Source organism: Dama dama, chromosome 9 (assembly GCF_033118175.1).
Source record: "Dama dama isolate Ldn47 chromosome 9, ASM3311817v1, whole genome shotgun sequence".
NCBI lineage: Eukaryota > Metazoa > Chordata > Mammalia > Artiodactyla > Cervidae > Dama > Dama dama.
In genome coordinates, this window is record NC_083689.1 from 63939323 (window position 1) to 63951262 (window position 11940).

The following is an 11940-nucleotide window of genomic DNA, read 5'->3' on the forward strand; positions in this document are numbered from 1 at the left end:
GTGGAGAAAAAGTTGGGGAAATCTTATTATATCTCCTTCTCCCAGGGATTTCTTAGCCAAGTGGTGGCCAGCCCCATGCCTCTTCCCTCTGCCCACCGAGGGTGGGAATTGAATTTTTAACTTCCCCTCCCTCCCCAGAAGACGACGGCCAGCTGCGGTGTCCATGCTGGCCAAACCAGCAAGCCCTGCAGGGAGGCTGGTCCAAGGAGGAAGAAGCCTGCCTGGCCCCATGACCTTTGCTCACTGAATTCTCTCCAACGCAGGATGCCTCGGATGGATGGACGTGTACAGTATATATATATTTTTTTAAGTGACCTGCCCCTCCCTTCTCAGCCCCAACATGCCCCAAGGCCTCAGGACTTTCTGCCTCTGCTATATAGATCCAGTGAGGCCCAGTCTGCGGCTCCTTCATGCCCCGGTCTCTGGCTGATGCTGAGGCTCTGTCCTCCTTTTGTCAGTTTTTTCCTGTTTTGTTTGTATGTTTTTTTGGTAAGAACTCAGAAAATAAAAGACTTGAAGGAAAGGTGCAAGTTCCCAGTGCCTCTGGGCAAATGCTCTGCAATTGATTGTTTCTTGGAAGGGAGAGTCTGACTGACACTGGGAGATGAACAGACCTCACATGCTTAAGATTTATTCTTGATGGTGTATCAAGACTCTGGGATACTGTGGTGAGTGACACCCTGTTTGCCAAAGGTGGAGACTCAGTGAAGGGCCCTGATGGGGTGGGGAAGGCTTCCTGGAGGAGGTGGCATCTAAGCTAAGGGGGAGCTTGGGCATGGTCAGGCTAAGCCACAAAGGTTCTGCTGTGATGAAGGCAAGAAGTGGAGGCACGCAGAAGATGTGTCAGGGTGACATCCACAGGAGTTTGTGATGGCGGTGATGGGGGTGGCCCACTTCCTTGGGCCCAGAGCAGTGTGAAGCACCTCTAGTCATGGCGGTCCAAGTCTTTTAGCCTTCTGCTGGAGACAGCGAGAGTCCCTGCAGAAACAGCACTGAGCTTGGGGGGTCTGGGAGAGTCAGGGTGACAGCCAACTGTACCCTTAACTGGGGGCCCCTGGGCAGGGACCCCCTCCCAGGTCGCCTCTCTTCCCCTAAGTGTGTTGGCTAGAACAGAGGCTGCAGAGCATTGTCCTGTTGGGTTCCTTTGACCCCTAGCAAGTCTTCAGACCTAGAAATGGGGAGATTTCAATAAACTTTTTCATTTAGGGCTCCTCTTGGAAAGTCCAGAAATGTGACCACAGGGGCCTGTGTTCCTCCCAGCAACAAGCGGCTGGGGCCACACAGCGGCCACCCCTTAAGTAGGACATTGGCCCCAGTTCCACAGCCCCCACTCCCTGGTGGTCCCGACACAAGGGCCTGCGTTGTTGCCATCTGTCATTACACTTGTACTGTTCTTAGTATAGACATGAAAACGGGGACAGGAGAAGCTGGGCCCAGAAGAGCTGGTGCTTAAAGAATTACGGGCAAGAGCCTGTTTCTTCTTCTTGCAAGTAAAGTATTCCTTTGTATGAAACATGGAGAAGTGGTCTGTGTCCAAACACTGCAGCACCCCAGCCCGGCATCTGTGTGTGGGCTCCCCAGGCTGTGACCTGCCTCGTCGACCACAGGATTCAACGTCTTCCGTTCACCCCCTTGGGGTAGACAGACCATGCCCAACAGAACAGCTGAGAGCCAGGAGTGTTCTACTCACTACCTTTTATTCTCACAGGAGCCATGGCCGGAGGGCTGATGACAAGCTTGGCTGTGCAGAGGGAACTGGGGGATGGCAGAAGGGGAGGGGAGGGGCTGCAGTTTGGGGAGGCTGGTTCTTCTTGGGTGTATGATGCTGGGGAGAGGGAAGGGGTGGCTCATGCCCCCAGTTAAAGGGCTGGAAAGCCGAGGCCTGGAGGGGAGGGGACAGCAGAGGTGTCCGTCCTGGGACTTGGGACAGTGCCGTCCCTTCTCCCTGCACCTGCCAACCACTTCCGTGGGCCTCGATCTTGGAGTTCCGTGTCAGCCTGCTATGGTGTCAGCAGTGGGGGTCAGCCTCACTCATGGTCCATGTCCCTGGGCCGTGTGTCCCTGCTAGTGGATGGGAGTTTGGGCAGCAAGTGTGCCGCTGATCTATGCCGTTCTGATATGATTGTTGTGTCCAAGATGATGGAGAGGCAGAGTCTCATAGAATGAGGTGCAGGGTGGGAGACGGCAAGGGGAAGGGTGTGTAATGGAAGGAGAGGGGCTGGGGCAGGGAGGGAAGCTTTGGCCTTGCAGGGCTGTCTGGGTGCTGGCATCTGCGTCTGCTGAGCTCACGGGGCGACTGCAAGGAGGGAAGCAGCAGGTTAGTGCTGGAGTCACTTGTCCCTGCCCCCTCCCAGCATCCTGTGGCCTCAGAGCAGTCGAGGGCCCTTCATCCTCCACTGCCTCCTGCTTGGATACAAGAATTGACCGCCATGGCCCTGGAAATCCCCAGCCCTGGTCCTCATCTGTGAGAAGGAAACTGGAGAATGGCCTGGGGTCATCATCCACGAGCGAGTTGGCCCCTCTGCGGATAAGCTGCTGGAGACCAGATGCCCTACAAGCGTGCTTACCTGACTGAAATCCTGCTTACACCCCCAGCCCGGATGACGGATACTCCATCTCCATTGGGTCTGCAAAGGAGCAGAGAGCCCACTTGTTAGTTGCAGTCCAGCCTACTGCACCCACTGGCAAGGAGCCTGGGTGGGCTAGCTCTGCCCAACTTTGCCACAAGCCTGGTGCATGGTAGAACAGATGTGAATGGAAGGACGCTTGTTGGATGGCTGCAAGCGGCAATGAGATGTGACTGGGGCACTGAATGAGCGAGGCCAAGGAGAGGGTGATGAAATCAGATGGGTGGATCTGGAGGACCCTGGATGCATGCGTGGATGGGTAGAGTGGAAGGGTTGGAGGACAGACGAATTAAGTAGATGAGTGTAGACATAAGGAGAGAAATAATAGTACACAAATAAATAAGGAATGCACAGGTGGGTGGATGCATGGCTGAGTGGCTGCTCCCCGGAGTTGGCACCTTGCATATCCTAGCCCATGGTGTGCCAGTAGGGACGTCCTGCCCCTCAGCCTTTCTGATCCTTCCTGCTCCTGGCATAGTGGCCACTGCTTACCACTGCAGTTATGGCGCCCGCGGCTCCTGGTGTGGGGGACCTCGGTGCCGTTGGGGAAGACGCACCAGCAGTAGCCGATGCTCCCATAGCACTGGAGCGGCATATAGTTGCCGTTCTCGTCGCAGTTGGGCTTGAACACGCCCGGGTGGATGGCAGGGATGCGGCTGACCTCTTCCTGGCACTGGGTCAGTACTGAAGCGACAGGCATGGTGAACACAGTGAGTGAGCGGGCTCTGGGCTGGGGTCTCAGCAGAACCAGAGGTCCACGTACCACTGTTGTGTGCCTAATGCCTTCTGTCCAAGTGGCTGCACCTGCTCTACCCATTGCACAGATGGAAAAACTGAGGCCTGGACCAACAAAGTCCAGGATCAGAGAGGAAGTGGATGGCTGTGATGCTAATTCATCCCAGAACATGATGATTTCTTCTGACACTCAATGCCTATTAGAGTTTAGAGTTGCACCTATGATTCTGATTTCTAGAGAAGAGCAGTAGACGCCTTGCTAAGTCTGAGCTCACATTCCTGGGGGTATCCAAGTAGAAATGGGGGTTACCAGGTGATGAGGCTGTTATAGAGTGGATTTGAACATTAGCTGGGAGTTGATCAAGATAACATGCAAGGTGCCCTCTATGAATCCATGGTGGAGAATCCTGGGGTTCCAGAAGGGTAGGCCCTTGATCTTCCACTTCTGAAACTGAAGCTCAGAGGAAAGAGACTTGCCCAAAGTCACATAGCCAATTAGCTCCAGGATGAGAACAGAGCACCCATAAAGGCTTTCAGGCTGAAAACCCTGGTACACATTGCCTATGAGATGGAAGAACCCCCAAGGCCCTCTTTTCTAGCAGCCATGGCTGTGTGACCTGGGAGAGGTCCCTTGGAAGGGTGGGAATCATGAGCCCAACCCTATCATGGGAGCCTGCAGGATGCAGCGCTGAGTGGGGAAGGTCATTGCTATGACTCCTGAGATGTTTTGGGTGGTTTTTGCTCCAGACCTCCTTGTGCAGTTCCATCCTCCACAGGGGAGGTCACCTCCTGAAGGGACAGGATGGGGGCTAGGGGCAGCCAAGCCCAGAAGAACAGGCAAGAGAAACAGGAGTGAGAGCTGAGAGGCTGGGAGAGCCCTGTGCTTGGATCAGGGAGCACTCAAGGCCCTATCCCTGAGCGAGCTCCCAGAAACCCCGCCTCCCCAAGATTAACGTTCCCTTTACCTTTTGGTGGAACCTCAAAGGGCTTCTCCTCCAGCGAGTTCTTGCTCATTTCAAACAAGAGCCACTGATGCAGCCAGCTCTCAAAGAGCTAACGGGGATAAAGGCAGAGGGTCAGGCTTAGTAGCCCACTCCCACCCTACTGACTGTGCCCCTGGGGACAGAGACATGAAGAGCCAGTGGGGACCTGGTTCCCCCTTAGACACCCCACAGGGTTTGGTCAAGGTGGTTCCTCAAGTCCAAGCATTCTCCCATGGTGGGAGCTTCCTAAGTGCTGGGAAGCCGCCTCCAGCTTCCTAAGAAGGCTTCCTTGCTCACGCCCCTTGTCCCAGGGCTGCTGTAGACAGGGAGGCAGGGTACCAGTGCAGGGAAAGCTGCTGACCTTCCAGTCCAAGCCGTCCATGGTGTCTTTAAGGTGTTTCAGGTTTTCTGGCAGGCTCCCCTTCAGCTGTGGGTACACCTTCAGGGGGTCCGCCTTCTGCAGGGTAGCAAGGCAAGAAGGAAGGTTAAAAAGCTTCCAGGCAGGCAAGGTTTAATGTACAGCTCATGTTGCCCTGATCTTTGGTTCTGAGGTATGGAGTCCAGACCTCAGCACACTGGAGCTAATGGGGAAGAGGACGTGTTACAGTAATCCAGGGGACCAGCTACAACACCCCGGGGCTGGGAGTCGGGAGACCCAGGCCCAGTTCTACCAACAGCCCTCAGTCTTCTGATCCTTGCAGACTCTTACTCATCTTCCAGGTCTCACCTCCTTCAGAGGGAATCCTTGACTTCATCCAACCCTCCCGCCCCAGCTAGGTCAGATCTTTGGCCTCTTTTTCTCTCAAAGCCCCCTGCACATCCCTCATCACCTGGTCACTTGTCTGTCTCCCATGCTAGCCTGCGATCTTCATGGACTAGGAACTGATCTGATTGCTCCCCACTGTGGCTCCAGAGCCTTGCACAGTGCCTGGTGCTGAGTAGACATGCAGTAAAAATTTGGGAAGGAATAAAACAGACATCTTCAGCAAGTCACTTCCAGACTCTGGGCCTTAGTTTCTCCATCTCAAACACAAAAAAGTGGGGAGCAGTGGGGCCAAAGTTCATAGAACGTTAAGGGCCACATTTTTGTCCCTTCACGAATCTGCTGTGAGCCAGGCCTGGTGCAGGTCTTGGAGCACAGCCCCAGTCAAGGGCCTGTGGGGATGGGGTGGGAGGTGAGGGCTGCCTGGCTGGGCTCCCTCACCAAGAGCAGGCGCATCACGTGGTCCTGGGTCATGTTGCCGTACTTGGTGGCGTTCTTCATGGGCTGTGGAAAGAAGGAAGGAAGGAGGAGCTCCCAGCACTGGCCCCTGGGGGTGGGGCCCAGAGCAGAGCCAGCAGCTAGAGTCTGGGTGAGAGTGGATTCCTAGATGTTCAACAAGTCCACCTCTACCACCTCCCACTGTGAGAGCTTGAGCAGGTTGTCTTCCTGCCTCAATATCCTGTTCTACTCTGCATAAACTTTCCTGCCCAAGGCTTTGTGGACAGGAGATAGTTTTGTGAACAGAAACATCATCTATATATCAAGGGCTCTAAAAATAGGAGGGACTGTGAGATGCTCTGGGAAATGAGAAGCACTTTATAATTTGTGGAGGGCTGGGCCTTCCTCCCAGAGAGGGCCCCAAGAGGCTCTTTCCTCCTTCACCCCTGGAATTCCTGTTCCTCCCCCTGGACCCCCTCTCCAGCTGCACTTTTCCTGGGCCAGCATCCTCCCCTGTCCCTTGGCACTTGCCCTCCATCCAGGCGGGGTAAGCTTCCCTCTCCTACTGCCCTGGGGTTGGCCTTACCTCCGGGCCTGCCATGGGCAGCGCCCGCATCAGCATGGGAGTAGCCATCCGCATCTGGCTCAAAGGCTTGGCAGCTGCGGGGGTAGAAGGCACAGCATGAGTGTGGCCCCAGTGCCCAGGGAAGAGGGTACTCAGACCCAGGGACCGAGAGCCCAGACCCAGATGAGGGGCTGGAATTCCAGACCAAAGGGCAAGGCCAGTGGGCCCAGCTGGGGCAGGAATGAGGGTTCTCTGAGGTGAGGGGCAGGGGGTGTTGTCAGGACAGAGGCAGGGCACGCACGCTTGGGAAGCTTCATGCGCAGGCTCTCCAGCTGCAGGTTCTGGGAGGTGACCGTCAGCCTGTCCAGTCGGCCCTGCTGCTGGTACAGGAAGTAGGCAGTGGTGGCCTGGCCAGCCAGGAGCAGAGCCACCAGGACGGAAAAGCCTGTGTACAGGGCTCCACGACTGCACTTGCTGTGGGGGAGAGGAGGGGGACATAGGTCAGAGGAGAGTCCACCGAGGTGGCTGCCCCGGGGACTGGCTGGGAATGGGGGAATGTGCACCCCCAGTTCCAGCCCTTGCCCTCAGCTTCCCCTAACAAACACACGCTTTAAGCACAAATAAGTGCCTATGAACTTAAAGCTTGAAGATATTCCCCTGACCCCCTACCTCCAGCCACTGCTGCCCCTATAGCCCTCCCAGGTAGAAATCCTGAAGCTGCCCCTGTGTGGGGAAGATCCAAGAACAAGGGCCTTGTCTTCTCAAGGGAACCAGCGAGGACAGCTGAGGAAACCCCAGGAAGACCCTGCTGCCTAGTAATTCATGACATCACAAACATGGCTCATTCTCATTGCCTCTCTGCTCGCCAATCCTCTGTGATTTCTGGACCAAGGCCCAGTCCAGGGGATTATTACTCTGAAAACAGAATGTAAAAATCCTGTGTGGAGAAAAGGAGAAAACCAGACAGGAGAGGAAAACAAATCCTACTTTTTGGCCTTCCCAAGGAAGAGGGGCGGCCTGGCCTCTGAAGTGGTGAAAAGTCCACCCAAGCTTGGGTCTTCCTGAGTTCAAGCTCTATAGCCTCACGTCTTCAGCAACCCCACACCCAAGTTGAGTCCCAGCTGTGCCTCCCACCGTCTATTCTCTGAACCTCAGTTTCTTATAAGGTCTAAGAATCTAGAGAGTAGTAATAAAGATAAGACCTTGTAACCTGGATTGTAATCCTGGTTCTGTCATTCCCTTAGCTCAGGGAACAGGGGCAAGTCACTCAACCTCTCTTAGTAACTTGAGGTAAAAATATCTACTCAAAGGATTGTTATATAAAATGAGATCAGGATAAAGCTCTTGACTCCGTACCTGGCGCCTAGTTAGCAGTCTGTAACACTGAGCATAATCTCAAGGGAGTTAATAATTAACTTTAGCATCTGGTTTCCTTCCTCTTTATGCATCTTGATGGCCTGTCTCCTGGTTCTGGATGAGTGCCAACTCTTGTCACTTCCTCCTTTCTAATGCCTCTTTCTTGAATAAACAATTGGCCAAAGTCAGGAGCCAACCAGAACTAGGAGGAATCATGGTACAAGTGTTGCCAGGCAGAAGTGTTCACAAAAGGGTCCAAAACAGGCCAGGACAGTTTTTAGAAGCAGTGATTGAACTGAGGGAAAACCAGACAAGGATTTGACAAGGGGGCACCCTTTCTGCTCACTGAGCCCACGCTGGCTCTGCAACTCACTGGGTGGCCTATGCTCAGAGGGGACCCATTTCCCCTCCATGCAAATTGTCCCTCTAGAAGGGGGTCAGATGGTAGACAAACTCAAATTTTAATATCAGACTAGTCCTGGGTTCAAATTCTGGCTCCAGTGTTCACTAGCTGCAATAACTTTGCTGACTCACTTGTTAATACGAGTCTCAATTTTCTGTTAAGTAAAAATGGGAATAATAAAAGTACCCAACTTAAAGAGTTAGTAAAAGAATTATGATTGAGGTTATCATTTAGTTATATGCCCACCACAAAACTAATCATACTAATATCTAACAGGGACTGAGGATTGGTAACAAGTATACAGTGAATAGGAACTATTATCATAACCACTGTCATTATTATTGCTGCTGCTACTACTGAGACCCAGAGAGAAACTGTGATTTATACAAGTCATACACGACAGTTGCAGAACCTCAACCAGAATCCAGCCCTCACAAGAGCTGACCCTCCTAGCCATGGGATTTCCCAGGGTTTTCACAGGCCAGGCACTAATGGTCTATCTCGTTACATGTCCCACAGTATGCAGTTCCTCATGACATCTCTGAGAGTCTCTCCCAAACCCCTTTCTGCCTGGCAACTGCTGACATCACAACAAGTCCCTGTAATATGCAAATTATTGGGGGGGGGGGTGCAGGGACATTGGGGTAGCTGTATTCTAACCATTCCCCATTTTTTTTCAGGGAAACAGATGGATAAGGATCTGGGAAAGGGTCCTCTGGATGGCTGTGCTAGCCCCTTGCTGCAAGGGAGAGGGGCATGGGCAGGGCACCACACACATCAACCCACAGCCCCTTCTAGAAATTTAGCCAGAGCCCCCCACCTCACCCTTTTTGACCCTCCTCTAATATTTCTCATTCCCTCCTGTGATAGCAAACATCTTCATCTACTCTACAGACACCTGCAACTATAATTCCCTTGATATAAACACATATACCAACTTAGGACAACTAGGAGGAAACTCCTCTATGATGAGCTGCTTCTGCCATTCTCTTTTAGAAAATCTGCTTCTCCATCTAGGATCCATAATATTTTCAAAATTTCTAATCTAGGACTCATGGCCCAGCTTCAAGGGACTCCGGGAAGCTCCTGATACTGTGGGAAAGTATAGGAAAAGAGTACAGAGCTCTCTGATTTTCAGAAGAGAAGTATGGGATGCAAAGAAAGTTAAACCCCTGCCCTAGAGGAACTCCCTCATTTTACAAGAGGGAGAACTGAAGCCAGACGGCCAGAGACTTGCCCCAGATCACCCAGTTAGTGTTGGAGTCAGAGCCTAAGTTCATGCCTCATCTGACTCCTGGTCTAGTGCTCCTTCTGTAGCGCCTGTGCACGTACGTCTGTGCAGTCCAAGATTTGGCTGCTCTCTCCTACTGCTCACACATACCTCTCCTGGGCTCCAGGGCGCTGGCTCAGCATGGGCAGCTGCTCATGGTTGGAGATGAGGTCACGCTGGTCTTCCATGCTTCTGACCTCTGGTCTTCCCCACTCCTGCTGCTGCTGCTGCTGCTGCCTGCGTATCTGGGATGCTGAGCCCCCTGCTCACCTCTTGAAGTTGGGGCTGAGGAGGAATCTGATTCGTCCACAGGAGGCCACTCCGCCCACCTGTAGAAGTGGAAGTGAAAGCCACAAAGCTGGAAATACCCCCACTTCAGCAAGTTGCCTTTAACGGGACAGGATGAGTAGGGGGAGCCCCGCGAGGCAGGTGAAAAGGCCAGCATGTTTCCATTGGCTGCCCAGGGCCGTCGTCACTTGTTTCTGGGCAGACCTGTGCATTCATAAGGCTCTTCGGAGGTTTCAAGAAACAGGCAAATGTTCACTCCCTAGACAGGAAATCACTTTGAAGCAAAAAAAAAAAGACGAAAATTCTTTTTGTCTCCCCTCTCACCTGTAGATGAGTGGGTACATAAAGGGGCTGCCCCCCTTTTGTGAACTTAGACAAATTCCTTTCCTTCTCTCAGGGCCTCAGTTATGTCATCTTAGAGCCAGGAGAGGAAAGTTGGATTCAGTGTTCTCTCTGCTCTCTGCTAATGCAAGCATTTTATGAACCTGAGTCCCTGGTTCTAAGGCTCTGGTACTATTTGCCAGCACTTACCCAGCCTTCCTTTGAGCTGGCACTGTGCTAAACATTTTGGATGCTATGTTTCATTTAACCTTTACAGTGACCTTTTGAGGGCTGTTTTATTATCTCCATTTACAGATAGAGACACTGAGGTTTTGAGAGGCTACATGTTTGCCCAGAATCATGCATCCATCTCTTGATTTTAACCATTCCACCCTTCTGCTTCCTAATGCTCAGATTATGTCATTCAAATTCATGACAGTGGAGGCCTCTACAGGGAGGGAAGGAAGAGGGTCTGGGAAAGGTACCCTGGGGAGGTTTAACTGTTGGCATGGTTTTATTTCTCACTATCTGTGGCTTGTAAACCATATTTGTTTTATTAATATTTATGTCTTTTGTGTGTATGTTTACATTTTCAGCAAATTTAAGGTCAATAAGCACATGAAAAGATGCTCCACATCATTAGTCATTAGGGAAATGCAGATTGAGGCCACAGTGAGGCACCACTTCACATTCACTACAATGACTGTAATCAAAAAGACAAATAATTACAAGTGTTGACAAGGATGTGAAGGAATTGGAACTCAGATATTGCTGGCAGGAATGTACTATGGTGCAGCTACTTTGGAAAACAATTTGGCAATTTCTCAAGAAGTTAAATATGGAGTTACATATGATCCAGTAATTTCACCCCTGGATATCTACACAAGAGAGATTAAAGCATGTATGTATAGAAAAACTTATACACAAATGGTCAGAGCACCATTATTCATAATAGTCCCAAAGCAAAAACAACCCAAATATTCATCAACTGATGAGTAAACAAAATGTGGTATATCCATACAATGGAACATTATTTAGCCATAAAGAAGAATTAATGTCTCAATACAAGTCTTATTTTTTTTTTAAAAAAAGGAATGTCTCTTTCAGCCATCTTGGACCCTGTGGAGGCCTGCCAGGAACGGGACTTCTAAAACAACAAATATGTCTGGAAGGCTGTGGTCCAAGGCCATTTTTGCTGGCTATAAACGGGGTCTACGGAACCAAAGGGAACACACTGCTCTCCTGAAAATTGAAGGTGTATATGCTCGAGATGAAACTGAATTCTATCTAGGCAAGAGATGTGCTTATGTGTACAAAGCAAAGAACAACACAGTAACTCCTGGTGGAAAACCTAACAAAACCAGAGTAACCTGGGGAAAGACAACTCGAGCTCATGGAAACAGTGGCATGGTTCGTGCCAAATTCCGAAGTAACCTTCCTGCTAAGGCCATTGGACACAGAATCCGTGTGATGCTGTACCCTTCGAGGATTTAAACTTCTTGAAAATAAATAAAAGTGTGGATTTGTAAAAAAAATAAATAAATAAATAAATAAAGGAATGAAGTACTGATTCATGCCACAAAATTAATTTTGAAAGCATCATGCTAAGTGAATTTGACCAAACATCTAAAGAGACAGTTTGACAAAATTTATTTTAGAAAATTCTGTTTTAAATCATCAAAGAGTGAAAAGTATTGATATGTAAATAAAATTCGCTTATCTATTTCAAGTGAAACTGAGATTAGATGCTAAGTGTTTAAATTTGGATTGTATACACTTTAATAATGCCATTAAATTATCATGATATATATTTTAAAAAATCATGATAAGTGAAATAAACCAGACACAAAAGGCCACATATTGTACTATTCCATTTATATGAAGTGTCTAGACTAGGCAAGCCATAGAAACAGAAGGTAGATCAACAGTTGCCAAGGGTAAGGGGATGAGGAATGATTGCTGATGGGTATGGGATATCCTTTCAGGGTGATGAAAATATTCTGGAATTAGACAGTGGTGATGGTTGCACAACTGTGGATATATAGGAAAACCACTTATCTGTACCATTTTAAAAGCCTTAATATTATGGCATGTGAAATTGATAGTTCAATTTAAAAAAAGATTTCTTGGTAATGATGGCTAGAACACTTATGTTTGCTTCCTCTTTCACTTGGCTTCTGTCACTAAAATG

The 11940-nt window shown here is 50.2% G+C and overlaps 3 protein-coding genes across 8 annotated transcripts in view; 2 read left to right on the forward strand and 1 right to left on the reverse strand.

Annotated features, from left to right (window-relative positions):
* The window catches only part of TCOF1 (treacle ribosome biogenesis factor 1), a 38078-nt gene extending 37555 nt beyond the window's left edge, over positions 1 to 523 (forward strand). For 4 of the 6 annotated variants that reach the window (XM_061151731.1, XM_061151734.1, XM_061151735.1 and 1 more), the window contains one exon: positions 139 to 523. The gene's annotated coding sequence lies outside the window, so the exon portion shown is untranslated. The remainder of the gene's footprint in view (positions 1 to 138) is intronic. The other 2 variants (XM_061151732.1, XM_061151733.1) reach the window with 2 other exon arrangements.
* A 1155-nt stretch (positions 524 to 1678) lies between these two features.
* Positions 1679 to 9481, reverse strand: CD74 (CD74 molecule). The gene is made up of 9 exons (XM_061151738.1): positions 9252 to 9481; positions 6413 to 6585; positions 6133 to 6206; positions 5550 to 5612; positions 4707 to 4802; positions 4328 to 4415; positions 3120 to 3311; positions 2568 to 2627; positions 1679 to 2296 (listed from the first exon to the last, which is right to left on the reverse strand). Exons 1-8 carry the CDS (start codon positions 9326 to 9328, stop codon positions 2584 to 2586), a joined length of 807 nt encoding a protein of 268 aa, XP_061007721.1. The 5' UTR covers positions 9329 to 9481; the 3' UTR covers positions 1679 to 2296; positions 2568 to 2583.
* A 1391-nt stretch (positions 9482 to 10872) lies between these two features.
* Positions 10873 to 11271, forward strand: LOC133061443 (large ribosomal subunit protein eL33-like). Its single transcript, XM_061149458.1, has one exon. The coding sequence runs from the start codon at positions 10911 to 10913 to the stop codon at positions 11241 to 11243; it is 333 nt and encodes a 110-aa protein (XP_061005441.1). The 5' UTR covers positions 10873 to 10910; the 3' UTR covers positions 11244 to 11271.
* Positions 11272 to 11940: the final 669 nt, after the last annotated feature.

Excerpts from the sequence above, each read along its gene's own strand:
- CD74 (XM_061151738.1), bottom strand. The coding sequence starts at position 9,328 with ATGGAAGACCAGCGTGACCTCATCTCCAACCATGAGCAGCTGCCCATG. Across the intron at positions 5,613-6,132 it reads TGCCCATGGCAGGCCCGGAG|CCCATGAAGAACGCCACCAA; the intron begins GTAAGGCCAACC and ends TTCTTTCCACAG. Across the intron at positions 4,416-4,706 it reads TGGACGGCTTGGACTGGAAG|CTCTTTGAGAGCTGGCTGCA; the intron begins GTCAGCAGCTTT and ends TATCCCCGTTAG.
- LOC133061443 (XM_061149458.1), top strand. The coding sequence starts at position 10,911 with ATGTCTGGAAGGCTGTGGTCCAAGGCCATTTTTGCTGGCTATAAACGG.